The following is a 17,429-nucleotide window of genomic DNA, read 5'->3' on the forward strand; positions in this document are numbered from 1 at the left end:
TTAATGACTTTACTTTGTTAATGGCTGAACAGTGAAATCGTTAAATTTCACTGCTATTAAAAAAGCAATGTTGCAAAGTGAAAATTCAAGTTGTATACATTTCAGTAAATTTTATTCCAAATGTTTAAATAATATAAAAGACCACACAAGGAAAAGGTTCTTGCCTCGCCCCAATTTGTAGAGGTGCTCACCGCTGATAATTACTTGCTTGTATAATTTCCCCAGAGATGTTCTATTTAGGACATTTAGTCATGACATAATTCTCTTGAGAGACTAGCACTTTCTTTCAGGAAATCTCTCCTGAGCCGGCAGAGACCTCCCTGTAGAGAGCTGCGCAGTCAGGAGCAGGAACCTTCTTTCTACACACCGTTTCCCACTGCTCACTTGGCTGTGTCTAGCTTTTGCTATTATGAACAATACTAGTCAATTCCCTTGAAAGTACAGCTGTGATTGGGGATATATATATATATTCCTAGGAGAGAAACTGCCAAATCAGTTTTCTGTGTTGAAATCCAAAAATACATATTTTTAGTTAGTATACAACACAATGGGTTTGACTACAGCGTTTTCATACTTGTCTATCTTCACCCCTTGCCCATACTCACCTCCTCACTGCCCTTCCCTGTGCCTTCCGCTTCCTCCCCAACACCCTTGTTGCAATGTTAATAGACAATTCCAGCTCCCATGCAGAAACTGCAGCAGTCTGCGCTTCTCCTTGCAGCAGAGAAGGAGGTCTGTGTCTCCCAGCCTCACCGGCTCTGAGAGCACCGAACTTTACCATCTAGAGGTGTACACACCGGGAAGGGCGGCACACCTGAAGTGATCCCTTCGGCAGAGGAATGATCACATCAGCCTGAAAGGTAGGCGACCCTTTGAGTAGAGGACAGTGTTACAATGATACAGAACAGCGATACAGTGTTACAGAAGAGCGATGCAGTGTTACAGAAAAGGTGCTGAGCCCCAGCTCTGCAGTTCAGTATCCCAGCGACCTTGACCTTGGACACGTTCTTCAGGCTTCTCTGTCTGCATTAAATAAACAGGTATGAGAACACAGAGCCTGAAAGCCAGTAAATTCATTATTCAGCTTATGAAACAAGGCAGGGGCCCAGTGTCACTGCAAGTTTGAGAATGACTGACCCTGGAATAACAAAGTTGCTTGTTTCTTTAAATGGTCCCATTACAATTTAGATACCACCTACTAATCTAGGGCTCTCAGAAGGTGGGTGTGGCGGATTGAATCACAGTACAGGTGCCGGTTTTTATTCCCTGGAGGATGAAACCTCATCAGGCAGTGAGCTCTCAGCTCTACACCCATCATCCAGGCAGTGTCTTCACAGGGTGACAGATAGGATTTGAAAATGGACCGGCCTAGCAGTGGTCTTGCTCTGTCCCTCAGAAGCTGGGTGGCCTTGAGCAACATTCTCATAGCTGTCTGAGAGACTCAGTTTCCTTGGTTGTAAAATACAATCATTCCAGCTAGCTCAGGGGTTACTGTCTAAAGATAAGCAAGGCACGCCTCCCGAGAAATGTCCACGCACAACAAAAGCCTCGCTGCCTGATCCTTGTGGGTCAAGGAGGGACAGGATGCTCCTGCAGAGAGGAGCAAAGAGCTGTTGCCAGCCCTCCCCTTCGTCAGACTCCCCACTGTGAAATGAAGTGGGTGACTCAGCCTTTCTCACATTTGCTTAGAGAAGCACACCCTTAGGGGATGGGAGGGCAGTTTGGATCCTAGATAATTATCTGTGTGTGTATGTGTGTGTGTGTGTGTGTGTGTGTGTGTGTGTGTCTGTGTTGTGCCACTCCTAGATAAAAATCGAGGAAAAGTAACTGCATCCCCAACTGGTTAACGCATGTAATGTTTGACTTGGAAAATAGACATGGTTGCTCACTGCAGTCCCAGGCAACATTCTGGGGGATCCAAGTACCTTAAGGTTTCTGCCAGAGCACTACCCTCCACATTGCTAATGACAAATATTAAGTTATAGCCATGCAAATAGGATTTCTGGGGGAAAATGCCTGCGGACCATAGATTTTCTTTTATTATTTATTTTAAATTTCCAAAGCCCAGTGAATTCTCAGTCTCCCTTTGCTCTCTGTATTGTCCCAGGAGGAACACTCAAAACTCACCCCCACACCTCAGTCTTTTTCCACCCATTCCCATGGAGAGAACTCCATAGAATTTCATGTTACCAAGTCTTTAATGAGAGCACTAGTGTGCCTTCCACCCACTCAGTTTCCTCGGAGTTTTAAAAATACCTTGTTCAAGTTGGCTACTATTGAACTGTAGAATCCCACTTGTAAAAATCAGCCCTTCTGCCTGCAAGAAACACCCCCACCTCGAACTTGGAGCCAGGGCCTCATTATTCCTAATTCCGTCACATTTGCTAACCAACCCTCAGAGAGGATACCTTTCCATTGGTGCATTGCAGTCCAGACAGTAAACAGATCTGCCTCATGACTACAGAGCTCTCTCCAGACGCTTTAGACGGTTCTCTGGCAACATCTGGGAAGACTTCATTCATTGTCTTTTTTGGGGAGAGTCTCAATGTTAGTTTTAGGTGTTTTCCTCCAGGGTTAAGGGAGTGTGTATGTGTGCCTGGGTAAGATGGAGTATGTGGAAGCCACACTCGAGAAGTTAGTGACAGAAATTGATCACAGAAAACTGCCCGTGTCTTCAGACACCCTGTTCTGCTTCTGAGAGGGGCCAGCAAGTAAGCCATGTTTACTTGAGAGATTTTTGCTTTTTTTTTTTTTTTTCGAGACAGTCTTTCTCTGTGTCTCCCCGGGTGTCCTGGTGCTCTGTAGATTAGGCTGGTCTCCAACTCACAGAGATCCCCCTGCCTTTGCCTCTCTAGTGAAGAGCTGGGACTAAAGGCATGTGCCACCCGCCGCCACACGTTCTGTTTTGTTTGTTTGTTTGTTTGTTTGTTTGTCAGACTTGTGTGAATTGTGAATGATGTGTGTGATGTTTAATACAAATAATCGTAACTCTAATTGGCAATGAGAGAGAGAGAGAGAGAGAGAGAGAGAGAGAGAGAGAGAGAGAGAGAGAGAGAAGCTCTCTAAGGTAGGGTGGCAGAGTAGGCAGTTTCAAGGGGAAATTGACACAAGAGTCAGGAGGGACAAAAAGTATCTTTCAGAGAGTTCAAGCAGTTGTCAGGTTTTGAGACATCTTTAGAATTTTCTGGTGTGTGAAGCAGGCAGGCAGGACTTCAGGCTGTGGGATCAGCTCGCTGCCCTCTGGCTTATAACGCACGAGAGAGGAATTTGGCCGCGGGCGTCCGTGTCTGGAACACCACGGAACAGCACAGTCCGAGAGAGCACGAGGCGGCCACTCCCCGGCCGGTGCTCAGGTGCAGGAGGGTCTGCGGGAGCAGGTGTCCCCTGTCGCCGTCTCCAGCTGCTCCGCCCTCAGAGCCTCACAAGTGCGTCGCACAGCTGCCACCCCGGTGCACACGGGTGTCCGGCGCAGGTGGGCTCCGGGCAATTAACAGAGTCGGTGAACTCTCTTCCTTATCCTTTAAATTTCCAGAGACGCTGCCAATAAATATGAAAGAAACGTGTGCCTGGTTTTCTTTTGCTCTCGTGGGAAAATTCAAAGAAATGAATCCACTGCTACCCTGTCCGTCGCCTTTGGGACCCCCGAAGCGACAGCTGGAACTACCAGCGTGGTGAGCTCCGGGGCCTGATCATCTGGGCCCCGAGATCGCAGTCCCACCCACCTAGGGAAGGATGTGACAGTGTCGGGTCCTTCCAGAGGCGCTGGCTGGGCTCCAGCCGCAGGAGGATGCCAAGCCCCGGGCGCACTTCGCGCTGGCGATGTCCTCGGGACTCTGCCGGAGCCGGGCAGCCTGTGAGCTCCGGAAGAAACTACAAGGCGGCGGAGGGCGGCTGCGGGGCGGGCCGGCGTGTCGCCCTCTCACGAGGGTGTCGCGCTGAGGAGCGCCTGGCTGGTCACCCCGAAGGGCTCGCGGTGGCGGGTGGCGGCTGCTACTCACTGTGCCTCGGGTGGACAGGCACAGTTGTCCCGGTCACCCCGCGCGCAGCAGCTCCTGGGCGTCTCGCGGCTTCCGTGGCCCCGGGGACGCCCCCTGTTCCTGTCCCTGTCCCCCGCCCCCTCCGCAGCCTCTCCAGCTTGAGCGCCGGGAGGTGGAGGAGGCGGCGCCGCGGGGACTGTCTCCTCCCCACCCTTCTCGTCTCCTCCCCACGCCACCGAGAAGGACAAGGGGACTGGGCACAGGGACCCCGGCCAGTGAGCGCTTGTGTTCCGGGACCGCCCCTCCCGCGCGCTCTTTCGCTGCGAGCCCGGGCCGGTGTCGCCGCGCATGGTGCTGGCAGTAGCCATGAGCCAGGACGCGGATCCCAGCGGTCCGGAGCAACCCGACAGAGATGCCTGCGTTATGCCCGGTGTTCAGGGGCCCTCCGTGCCCCAGGGCCAGCAAGGGATGCAGCCTCTGCCGCCACCGCCACCGCCTCAGCCTCAAGCCAGCCTGCCCCAGATCATCCAAAAGTAAGAGGGAGAATGGAGTGGGGCTGGGGTGAGCCTGGGACACACACCAGGGGCCCTCTTTTGTGGCTTCATTTCCATCCTTTGCTAAACTTCGCCCGCCCCGCTTGTGTTTGAAGTGTTGTTGGCGCTCTGAGCTGGGTCGGTGTCATTCTGGCTTGTTGGTGATATTGGGTAGAACGCAGTCAAGTTATTAGTGTGTGGTGGTGGTGGTGGTGGGGCATAATTTTTGCCTTTTCTTATGTGTTCTCTTTTCTCTTCTGATGGTACTGGATCTGTTTTAACTTCATAAGCTCGAAGTTGGGGGAAATGACCCAGAGACTATTTTTTTCATCCTTCTGATCCTTAGAGACCACTGGAATGTATTACGGTGACGATGACGGGTCAAGCGTGAGTGTGAGCGCTTAGTGAAGGGTGTGTGATAAATCGCCACTGAGAACAAAACTACCTTTAGTGGAGTCAACTAGAGATTTGGGACAAAGGGAGTTGAGGGCCTGTAAACAACGCGCAAACAGTTTACAACATGGCCCTTGCAAGGAGTTCTCAGCTGCAGAAAAGGTTTCCCCTAGATACCGTGGTGAACCTCACCGTTCTTCTTTTCATTGGTTTGGTAAGCTGGGGTGGTCAGGGGTCCCAGGAAGCCCCTTATCCCGTCTGGGAAGCGTAGAGGTAAACCGCTGGTGTTTTACTCCCTCGGCTCCTTAAAAAGCATTGTTTTGACAGTTTGAGGCCTAGAATGTCGGATTGTTCGAAGGCTCTTTATTTTGCTTCAGGCTTGGTCCACCTGTGACAAAGTCCTGAAAAATAGTTTGAGTGTTTCCACAAGTCTAATTGGAACATGTAAACTCAGGAAAACTCACATGAGGAGCTGGGGTTTTTTGTTGGCTGTTCTGATCTTGGGGATTCTGTAAACTCACTACGATGCACTAAGGAAAAAAAAAGCAAACATGGAAAAGGAAATGGAAGCAAATAGTAGTCAACTCTGAATGGCTTTAAAAAGCGAGTTATCTAATAGAAAAGAGTGAAAACTCAAATTTGCCATCAATAACAGGGAGGGGGGGTGTCGCGTTTCAGGACAAAATGGTTTCCTATCTGTTGGCTGGTTGACTCCTAAAGTCCTATTTAACTTTGATATTTTACATAACTTTTAGCTACTTGCAATTTGCAACTTTTTAAAAGTGAAAAGTTTCCTAAGGTGGTCCTTTTTCCTCTCTTTGTAAAGCGGTCCAGCAAATCCTAAAGAGAACTGACACTTTATATATCTCCTGAAGTTTCACTTCGATCCGCAACGTAAATAGAGGTCAACTGATAAAAACTGCTTACATCTAAAGTCTTTTTTACTAAAGCATTCAAATTGATCAGTTGTGAATTTGAAACTATTATCTTTCTCTGTGAACCAGTGATGTGTGTACTGAAATCAGCCCGCATGTTAAATTTATCAAAACCGCTTTGTTTTTTAGTAATTAGCCTGAGTTTCCCCTCAGTTTTAAGTAGAAGAAAACTAGGAACTTCTTATTCCCAGAAAAGAAATCTTCACAAATGGCTATTTAAAGTACTGCCAGGTAGGAAAAACATTTCAATTTGTGAAAATGGATAATTTAAGATGCATTTTAGTTTCTTCATAGAATTAATAATGTAAACTATACATTTATTATCTTATTTGGAAAATTCCATCTCTGGAATATGTTATTTTAAAAAGACATGAGGGACCCTTTCAAAGATGGCTCCTTCTGCATATAGGCCAGAATGGAGTCCTGCAGAAGTGTCCATGGCCTGGCGATAGGCCTGTGTTCAAGGACAATGTGTAAGGCGGGTGGATGTGCCCATGGGATTTGATGTTCGTGCTCTTGTATTTCAGAGCTTTTCTTTATAAGGAAGATTTGGGGTTTGTGTCTCCCTCTGTGCCACAGAAATTCCGCTGGAACCAGGCTCAACACGGCAAAGTGCTTTGCGGGCCCATCTGTAATGCGCTGAAACCTGAGCGGGCTATTTTGAAACTACGTTTGCATAATTTAATCTGAGCGACCATTTTTATGTTGTTAGGAGGTAGTGTTTTCATCAGCCATCTTCGAGAAGAGGTAGCGGGGTTGCCTGCCTTTGGCCGCAAATGAATCGCCTGGCCTTGGATTTGGAGGCATTTGTGATCTAAAGCTGTGGGGAAATTTTTTTTTTTTTAAATTGAAACCTATATTAAACCTTCTAAGTGAATCTTCAGTTTTTGCAGTTAGTTCAGTGAGGTCAGTAAGTCATCCCTAAGTTTTACTCTCTTTGAAAATGATGGAGACATCAATCTTTTGGTGGTGTGGCATTGAGGGGTTATAGGACTCTTTTCACCTTTTAAGGTCTGTGTTGGCTGATTAGCAATGGTTTTCCATTTCGATCGAGGTCAATGACTTTGGTAAAGTCATTGGTGAAGATGGAAACAGACTTTGTCTTCATGCTTTATACGAAGTCTTAGAGCTGTGCTTAACTGATCAAACGCTTGCAGTGCCATGATGAATCGCGGGACTTAGTGAGTGTTTGTTTTACTGCAGCCTGTCTCACCACTTGGGCGGTTGTGTCTCCAGTTCATCTGTAGGGTCCTTCTGTTCAGATCAGGTGTATGTATGCTCTTGGTTTTCTCTGTGTTCTTAACACGAGTTGAGAGCCAGCCAAGCTCCTGTGGCTCCCTTATGTCTGTCCCTGACATAAGAAACATCGGCCAGTTTACAATCACATAACTAGGGTCTTGGGAAAGTTTTGTTTTAAATGTGTGTTCTGCAAACTGGCCAAAGTGAAGTTGTCCTTGTATCATAGAAGGCTCTTTCTAAGCCCTTTGCAAAACATGAAATATAAAAGTGCCTTAAGAAAAGATGAGTTAATAAATCAAAATAATTTGAAGATTAAAAAAAGACATGGACTTATATTTCATATTAGCAGAAGAAAACATTGGTTTTTGTTGGCAAATGCTTTATCAAGACCTATACTCTCAACTATTGATGCTAGTTTCCAAAATTATTTTGTTTTAATTGTGTGCTTCAACCTTGAATACAATCTTTGATTTATAAGACATTATAAACATTGATGTACCACAGGCATTTAAATTCTAGATTATAAATTTCGAAACTATCAGAATAAAGATACAGTTGCAATTGTATAAGGTGGATGTCAATGGACAGATGGGATTACAAGAGCTACCACTAAGTACAAGGAAAAGAACCAAACACACACACCTTTATGAAGCAAATCACAAAGATGATTTCTCTAAATTATTTGACTTGCTGTAGGATTGCTTTTATTAATGTGAGGCATCAGGTTGCATATTTAAGTATGGATGAATTTCTTTCTTCCCAGATCACTTTCACAAGCAAATAAAAACCAATTGGTTTAGTGATTGTTAACTAGCATCCCAGCATGGGAGTGCGGCTTAAAGACTCAAGTCCAGCTTTGAGTTCTACTTAAGTGTTTGCTTAGTGTTAGTCAGTTTGTTCTCTGTGCCCGAAGGCTAAGTACTTAGAGTAGAAAATGTTACAAGTAGCCTCTCCAATAGCAGATAATCTAACAGACTGCCTCCATTCAGAGCGCTCTCCATGTAATGGTTAGGGGTTATGTGATATCCATCAACTTGATGGGCATGCTAATGAGTCTATAGACAATTAGGGGGAGGAATTAAGTATTCGCCAAAAAGAGACATTATTTCACAGACACGTTTCGTACTTTTCTGGAAAGCAGATGGAGTCTCTAACATCTGTGTCAGTTCCTAATATCAATTTGAGCCCATTTTCCAGGGGAATAGGAATACATTTGTAGAAGGAATTTTGGAAATTTTAAACACCATCTTAGACTACACGCAAGACAAGTATTTGGCAGGGAAAACATCTGCGAGGATTAAGTTAGCCCGAGCAGGGGAGAAAGAAACGGGTCCTTGTTAAAGCTCTGAAGTATCTGCTTCTCCAGAAAGCCCCTGAAAGCCATTTTTTTTTTAAATGAAATTTTACTCGAAAGCTCCTCTTTCCCCTGTAAGTGTTTCTGGATAATAAGGATAGCGGTGCAGTTTTGAGTTTTTCTCAAATTGCCTGAAAGATCAGTATTATGAAATGTAGAACATTGTTCCCTTTAGTCACAGTAAATGACTGCCCACATGGCACACAGTGACGGCTCAAATGCCTGTGCTGGCGGAAAGGAGAAAACTTGCTTTGGCCTTTTCTTCTATCTACTTCTTCATTTGCTATCACCTTGGAAGTTTGTGACTAACGATTTCTTCGATTTCTTGGCAGGGGCATCTGTTACCTGGATGTGAACTCTGGTGGGCTGAGATCTTTTTGCCTGCCCTCATAGTCTGGGGTTGGGGATTCTTAACCCACGTGGCAAATGACTCCCATTACCCACCCTCCACCCCACCCCTGCTCTGATATATTTTTCTTGCGACTGTAAGGTTCTTGCTGGCAGTTAAAGTGATTTCCTTTTTCCCCCTGCCCACGTGGCCAATCCTCAGGCAAACATTGTAATCGAAATGCCCAACTTTGATAAACAAAAATGCAAAAAAAAAAAAAAATGCTGGGAACCCACGGGATGTCACCAAGAGATAGAAATTAAACTGGGCAGCAGAAACATGGAGGCTAAAGACAGGAGGCAGCTGAACCAGTGGTATGGAAATGCTGAAGAGCAGTTTCCCACCCTGTGGTGATCTAGTTGGGCGTGGCCTAATTGATTTTATTTTGTACATTTTAGCATAGTGTTTCTATGGCTCCACATTTCCGGTGTAAGGGTCTGCTGGAAGTATTTGGAATGTTGAGAAGTTTTGCCAAAAGTAAAAAGATCTATAATGTAGGATTAGAGAAAATACAATTGTCAGTCAGCCGGAAACAGCAAAGCAACCCTTTCTTCCCTAGTTAAGAAGAGGGGTGATCTTGGTACCCGGTCTGCTGCCATGCTTCATGTGGCCTGTTCCCACCTGTCATGGGCAGGGACTTCCTGATTTTAATCACGAAGCACATATTTTTGAATCTGCAATGTACACCGGATTTCCAGCCCTCCTGGTGGGCTCCGAGAAGGCTCAGTGGGTGGTCATTGTTTGCCTCTCACCCAACTGGGAAGCTTGACTAGGCTAGCCTGGGGACTGCTATCACCTCCTGTCATTTGAGGAGGTGGTGGAAGACAAGGTCCCCGCCCCCCTCCATGCTTTCTCCTTCCTGTGTTTTAGGTATGTTACAGATATTTAATACGCAAAGCCTTCCTTAAGTTCTACGGCTGCTGCTGGGTTTTACAAGAGAGGTCCCCTGATGGTTTACAAGGCAATGTTTTCATCTTGCTGACAGCAGACCTGGAGGGATGGGGCACATACTGATGCTCAAAGTACTTTATGGGTAGGAAGGGGGGCGTGAAGCAACTTGGGTGAAGATGTTGTGTTAATAACTCGCAGCTCAGTTTGCAGAATAAATCTCACCATGTGTTCAAAAGCAGAAGCAGGGGGTCGTGCATGTGTCTGGGGGGGCGTCATTACCCGATCATCCGGCTTTCACGCCACTTTTCTCTCCTTTAATGTGGGTGTTTGCCTCCAGGATGGACCAGGGCCCCTTGCCTCTGTCTTTTCTTCGCACCTGCTTTCTCTCCATCACACGTCACCTCTCGCTTACCACTTTCTCCTATGGCCGACTGAGAAGACTCTACTCCAGGCTACCTAGACAGCTCAAATACTTCTCAATGTTGTAACTTCTCTGCAGAATCTTCCCTAACTATGTTTCTGAATTTTATTAGCTCAACCTTTAAAAAAGAACAAGGTATTCTGAAGCTTAGGCAAACCCCAGATTCACTGTATAGTCCATGGTGGCCTCAAACTCACTATATGGCCAAGGTTGACCTTAAACTGATGGCCCTTCTGCCTCTCCATCTTGAGTGCTGGGATTCTCAGTATGTACCACCAGACCCCAGCTCATTAGACCCTCCTTTAAACTTGACCTCCAGAGTTAGGAATAGAATATGATTATGTGCACACATGCAGGCATGCACTATGTGTGTGTGTGTGTGTGCACGTGCACATATACACTTGTGTAATTTTTCTTTAAATCTCTTTTGGGGAAGGGGAAAGGGGTGTTTATTTTTAGTTAACTACTAAGCAGATCAACTTAGGATCAACCTGACACCATCAAGTGTAAAATGAGCATCTTCACTCAAATTAATAATTGGGTTTCCGACCGAGCATTAGAGAGAGGGTTGGGGGAAATACCGACCTGGGTGTAGGTGACTTGGACAAGCCAATTAACCTTCCTAGTCTGGCCTCCCTGGGGATTGGAAATGATGGATAGTTCTGTCCTGGTACCAGATTCATCGAAAACTATGGCTGGGTGATCATTCCTGCAGGGCGCCTCCTTGCCCTCCCAGCTCACACCTGGCAGGGAGTCTGCTCAGTTTGCTTTACTTTCAGCTGTGGGCACAGGTACATGTCTGTGAGACAAAGCTGGGGGGAGAGCTTTCCTTAGCATTTGCAAAAATACTTAACACCAGTACTGTAATTTAAGATTGGAAGTATGTCAATGTTAATGGAGATTTAAACTTTAAAATGCAGAGGTTATAAATACATCGCTTTAGAATGTTAATGATTTAAAGGCATTACTTTTTGCGGGGAGGGAATCCCATTCTCAATTTAAGAGCCTGGTCCTGCGGTTTTCTTTGAACTGGAGGTGTTTCACTCTGGCAGGTGGGAATATGTTTGGTGATGGTTTTGCTGGCAGAAATGTAAACATGAGAGTAGGAGAGAGTGGGGCAGAACCCCAGTGCTCAGTGAGGGATGAGCTGTCGCCCGGCTGCAGAGATGGAGGCAGCGCTTGATCTGTTGGAAATGATTTTCTGTCTTGTAGAAATTAAGGCTATTCCAAAATGAGTCCTCAGGTTCTCATGTGGCCACATCACATGAGCAGTGAAATGGGTCCAGGGTAATTGACAGAGGACAGAGCTGTGTAGAAACTTTGATGCTTGAAAAGATATGAGAGAGATAGACAGAGATAGAGACAGAGACAGACAGAGCATGTGAGTGTGCAAGTATGTGTGTGTGTGTGTGTGTGTGTGTGCATGCTCAGGGCACTGGTGGTGCACACCTTTAATCCCAGCACTTGGGAGGCAGAGGCAGGTGGATTTCTGAGTTCGAGCCAGCCAGGGCTATACAGAGAAACCATGTCTTGTAAAACAAAACAAAACAAAACAAAACAAAACAAAACAAAACAACAAAAAGAAGTGTGTGTGTGTGTGTGTGTGTGTGTGTGTGTGTGGTATGCGTGGGAGCCTACAGATATGGAGCCCTGAGGTCAATGTTAGGCATTTTCTTCATTCTCTCTCTACCTTAATTTTTGAGCCAAAATCCCTTGATGAACCAGGAACCAATGGTGTCAGCTAGACTAGCTCTCTAACTCTCCTTCTTCTAAGTACTGTGGTTACAGATGTGCACCTCTGCCTCTGTTTTATACAGGAACTCAGGTTGCAGCAGCAACAAGCACTTTGCCTGCTCTGCCATCTTCCCAGCATGCCTTAGCCTTCCTTGAACAGGGCATTAACACCTAGGCATGGTAGCACACACCGTTAATTCCAGAACTTGGGAGGCAGAGGCAGAGGCAGGTGGATCTCTTCAAGTTTGAAACCAGTTTGGTTTACATAGTAAGTGCTAGGACAGCCAGGGCTATGTAGAGAGACCCTGCCTCAAAACCGAACAAACACAAAACAAAAACAAATCAAAACAAAAAACAAAAAGGGGGATGAGTTATATGTAAGTTATGTGCATGGGTAGACTGAGCAAAAATGTTTATCATAGTATTGCTGAGAAGAGAAAAAATTAAAAACTGCCTAAGTAATTTTCATTTGGAAACATAAATTATGTTTTGCATAAATGTCATATATATATTGTATAAACAACATTAGGTTGATATTATCTTTCATTTATTAATATAAAGTGAGCTCCATATATTATTAACTAGAGGAGCATGGAGCTACACGCCTTTAATCCCAGCACTCAGGAGGCAGAGGCAGGAGGATCTTTGAGTTTAAGGCCAGTCTGGTGTAAGTGAGTTCCAGGACAGCCAGAAACCCTGTCTCAAAAACATGCATGCCAGTGCTGACAAGCCCGGGGAAAATCTAAAGTGCCTAGCAAAGATGTCAGCAGTGGCTCTGGCTCTGGGACACAATTGCAGTTCATGTATTCTGTTGCAATGAGATAATACATTGTAACACTGTCCCCTTAAAGAAAGCACCAGGGGAGTTAAGTGGATCAGGAGGGCTGAACAGTGAGACACTGGTCACACCCTGCTAGAATCCTAACTCTGTTTTCAACTGGGATATGTTTTAGTTAGTGTGGAGATGGAAAGAGAAATGAAAGCCATTTGTGATTTTATTTTTATTTGATGACTCTGTATAGCAAGAGGTGGGGTCTCTGCAGGTTGCCTCCTGTTTGTCTTCCTGCCAAGCAGAACCAGATCTTGCATTTTCTCCTCCACTCTCATCAAGTTACTTTTTTTCAGGTTCTTTTTTTTTTTTTTAAAGATTTATTTATTTATTATATATAAGTACACTGTAGCTGTCTTCAGACACTCCAGAAGAGGGCATCAGATCTTGTTACAGATGGTTGTGAGCCACCATGTGGTTGCTGGGATTTGAACTCTGGACCTTTGGAAGAGCAGTCGGGTGCTCTTACCCACTGAGCCATCTCGCCAGCCCTTTTTTCAGGTTCTTAATAGTGAAACCTCAATACCCTAATCCCTTTCAAACCAAGGAGCACCCTTCAGGATAGGCTGTAAGGATGGACCCTTTAATACATCAAATACTTAAAACGGGCATTTAAAGGAGTCTCACACACCTCACTTCTTCCTCTCATGGGGATGAGAACGCTTGTTACAGTTTCAGCCCCCCCATCTCTCCTTCTGCTGCAAAGTCATCTGAACAGAGACGTAAATTTGAGTGTGTTAGAGTGTGTTTTGCTGTAGGAGGGAACAACGTTTATATTGTTTGCATTCTCTTGTGTGTTTACCTTATCTCTTCCATACCTCCCAAACTATTGAAATTACTTGCATACTCATGTTAGCAAATCTAAGAAAATTAGTCTCATAAAAATATTTTAAAAAAATACTACAGTGTGTGTGTCTGTGTGGTGTGTGTTTGGTATATGTCTGGTCTGTATGTGTGTGTAGTATGTGTGTGGTGTGTGGTGTGTGTGTGTGTGTGTGTGTGTGTGTGTGTGTGTGTGTGTAGCTATCTTAGGACCCCTCTCACTTCCATTAGGTTCACAAATGCATTTGCTTATGTTATCTGGCAAACACACCCAAGTTTTCCTATTCTTGACCAAAGATTTTTCAGGTCATGGAATAGACCATGACCTGGATATCAGTCTGGTTTCATGGACAGAGTCAAGGTAGGCCTTTGGCAAAGATGTACTACAGGTGACTTGCATCCTGCTACATTTGATGCTGTGGTTATCATGGTGTCCGCCAGGGACTTTTCCTCTTGATGGACAAGTTCCTGTAAGAAGATACTATGATCAATATCCTGTCAATATCCTGTTTCCAACACATATTAATGTTTTTTTAAAAAAGATTTACTCCTCTCTCTCTCTTCAGTGTGTGTGTGTGTGTATGTGTGTAGTATGTGTGTGTATGTGTGTAGTATGTGTGTGTATGTGTGTAGTATGTGTGTGTGTGTATGTGTGTGTGTATGTGTGTGTGCTCTCTCTCTCTCTCTCTCTCTCTGTGTGTGTGTGAAAGTATTATCATGGAAGATGCAGTGCAAGGTGACTGATACTACGAAGCCACAGAAATTCAAGCTGGAAGGGACCATGGAAATCATTTAGCTATTGTTATGGAAAAGAAAGTCAGGGGCCAGTCAGATGTTTCCGTGGGAGAGGGCACTTGCTGCCACGCTGAGGACCTGATCCTCAGAACCCGCGTGGCGGAATGAGAGAGCTGACTCCTGAAAGTCACACTACAACCCCCCCCCCCCCCTCCAGTGTAAATAAATAAGTAAATGGTCTGAGAAAGGAGACTGGATTGTCCAAAAGCTATCGATCACCGAAGACGTTACATAGATCAGGGACAAGGCCTGTGCTATGAGGATAATTTGAAGTCCTCCAGTCCCACCGGCTCTGCTGGGACTGAGCCAGGGCTGTCCACTTGTGGTGTTGTGGCATTCATAGGGAGCTCTGCTTCCTCCTAGGTTATCCCTCTTAGTCCCCTGACAGCCCTGTGAAGTAGGTAGGGATTAAGTAAGGAGTAGCAGCTCGGGGTCCTCTGCTGTGCCTGGAATGTCCAGGCTCAGAGCCAGGCCTCCAGACTGTTCCTACTTGAGTGTGGTTCCTCCCTTTCCTTTCCTTTTGAACCCACTGCCCTTTCTGTGCCCACTGTCATCCTTAGTTCAGGCCTCCCAGCTTCTTTTGTTGACCAGGTCTGAGTGCCAAGACACCTGCAAATGTGTGTGTGTGTGAACACACACACACTCACACACATACACACACACTCACACCTACACATACATACATCCACACACTCACACATACATACACATACAACACATATACACACACACCACACATAAACATACTTATACTCACATATTCATACACATACAACACACATACACACACACTCACACATACACATACTAACACGTACATATACATACACATACAACACACATACCACACATACATACATGCACACACACTCACACATTCATATACATACAACACACACACACACACACACACACACACACACACACACACACACACACTCTCTCTCTCTCTCTCTGAAGTTGCCCTCATTTTTATCAGTGGCTTGCTTAAATAACTGCTGTCGCTTCTGATGGACTAGAGATTGAGACTCTGGTTGCTTAACAGGCCTTTCCATACCAGCTCTTCCTTAGCTCATCAGCCCTGGGTTGGCAATCCCATCTAAGTTTCCCTCTTGTTTCCCTCTGCCTACCTACACCATTTTCCACCCCTCACCTAGAACATTCTAGTTTATTTTTGAGGAATCTGCTTAGACCTCACCTCTTCCAGGAAGGATCCCCTGACCTGAGGTTGTAACAGGTTAGGCAGCCATGGTGAATTGAATGAGAATGGCTTCCATAGGCACATACATCTGAATGTTTGGTCCTCAGTGGATGGAACTGTTTGGGAAGGATTAGGAGGTGTGGCCTTGTTGGAGGAGGAGTTGGACTTTGAGATTTCAAAATAGCGGTGACATTACTCCACGCATGCTTTCTCTGCTTCTTGCTTGTGGTTCGGGAGCAGGGCTCTAAGCTACTACCCCAGCACCTTACTGCCTGCTGCTCTGTTTCTTGCCATGGTGGTAGTCAGATTCTCACTCTGAAACTGTAAGTCCCAGCAAACACCTTCTTGCTTTGGTCATCATGTTGATGTCCTACGTCAACAATAGAAAAGTAACTGAGGCAGTAACCTTTGGGGGCACCTAATGACACTATTGTTGCCTTTACTCCATGTTTATCTCTCATTTGTCTCCCAGTGGTCCCTGCACAGCTATTGCAAGCCAGGCCCATGTGCTCCATTTGAGTGTTCTCAGGACTGCCTGGGGTCCCTAGAGAGATCTTTGCTCAATGAGCAACTAGAATGAACCCTGGATTTTGATATATCCACCTTGGGGATTGCTGCAGAACCTCTGGGTCCCTGTGTCTGCGTGGAACGGGATCTCTCGACGCGGGTGGGCAAAGCGTGGATGAATGACAGACAGATGCACACAGGAGAGTTCATGTGGAATCTGAGTGTAATTTTTCAAATCGAACATCAGACTTTTTATGCAGAAGACAATAAGGAAGTTGGGTGACATACCCACAAGGTACAAATGAGGTAACCGGATGCTTAATGACTCTTACACAGAACAGAGGAATGAAAATGCAAAGACTGGCAGGAACTGGGCAATAAAATAACTGAGCCAGAGTCAGCCCTATCTAAGGTCAGCTATAGTCTTAGAAGCCAGGTGTGAGTACTTTTCATTCCTAGGGCAAGGGCTTTCACACCCAAGTCATGGTTCTAACTAGGGAGTTCCATTCTAGCTAACCATCTCATGAATAATGCAATACTCTAAAACCACAGCCCAATCTACTTCCTAAACCATTGTAAATTCCTGTAAATAGGTGTAACTCAGCTATAATTCTAAGCATCTATTCTGGTTTCCCCTACGGTCAGAGACTTCTTTCTTCCTAGGTGATGGTAGATTCCTGTGAAGGGCAGTGACCTAACTTTTACTCAAAGAGATAGTGTAATACCAGGAGCAGTACTAAATTCCAAACCCAAGGTCTTGCTAAGGACGAACTAAGACTGTTGGAATACTGGCGGATGGCTTTAGCTATGTCAGAATTCAATCTTAAAAGGCACTTATGATAGGAAAATATTGAAAGGGAGCACATGGATCCATACACTAGACTAACGCGGGAATGGAACGTGGGAATGAAAATTTACTGTATGGGTAGGGAACGCTAGACTCCAGGAGGAGAGCTTCCTTGAAACTCTTTTGCCTCATGAGTGACTTTTAAGCCTTTTGGCCTGTCCAGTTGACTTGACCGGAGAGCGTAGCAGGGGATGAGGCCAGTTACTTAAGACCGTGCCGTTAGTGAGAGCCTACAGTGACACTTGCCTCTCTCTACATGTGCTTCATTGGGCTGCATGGCTGAAGGACTGACAGACTCGCTTACATTTGGAGAGGCTGGATACCACAGGGATTCCAAATGTCGGAAACAGGAGCATCTTGGGTTCCAACTACAAGCGTCTCTGAGCCACAGGTGGACACTTAGCGTCTCAGGTTCCATATGGTTAAAGGAGGCCTTGCATGTGTAGACTCACTGTGCATGTATGGGGTATGACTGTTGTTCCAACACACGAGTGTGTACTACTAGAATAAAGCATTGGGCTGTAAGGCTGAAGTCATTCCGTATGCTCGTGCTGAGTAGTCTT

At 45.5% G+C, this 17,429-nt stretch overlaps 1 protein-coding gene and 1 long non-coding RNA gene across 3 annotated transcripts in view; one reads left to right on the forward strand and one right to left on the reverse strand.

Annotated features, from left to right (window-relative positions):
• The window catches only part of Rbm20 (RNA binding motif protein 20), a 206,095-nt gene that overhangs the window by 12,094 nt on the left and 176,572 nt on the right, over window positions 1-17,429 (forward strand). The window contains exon 1 of one of the 2 annotated variants that reach the window (NM_001170847.1): window positions 4,224-4,510. The exons of the other annotated variant lie outside the window; for it this stretch is intronic. Coding sequence (NP_001164318.1) covers window positions 4,326-4,510 — 185 coding nt within the window. The 5' untranslated portion in view covers window positions 4,224-4,325. Of the gene's footprint in view, window positions 1-4,223; window positions 4,511-17,429 lie in introns of those variants that run through there. 2 annotated transcript variants of the gene reach the window in all.
• Gm46653 lies at window positions 96-2,689 on the reverse strand. Its single transcript, XR_001782674.2, has 2 exons — window positions 2,409-2,689; window positions 96-1,023 (listed from the first exon to the last, which is right to left on the reverse strand). It is a non-coding gene; the product is annotated as a predicted gene, 46653 (long non-coding RNA).

This window comes from Mus musculus, chromosome 19, assembly GCF_000001635.26.
Source record: "Mus musculus strain C57BL/6J chromosome 19, GRCm38.p6 C57BL/6J".
NCBI lineage: Eukaryota > Metazoa > Chordata > Mammalia > Rodentia > Muridae > Mus > Mus musculus.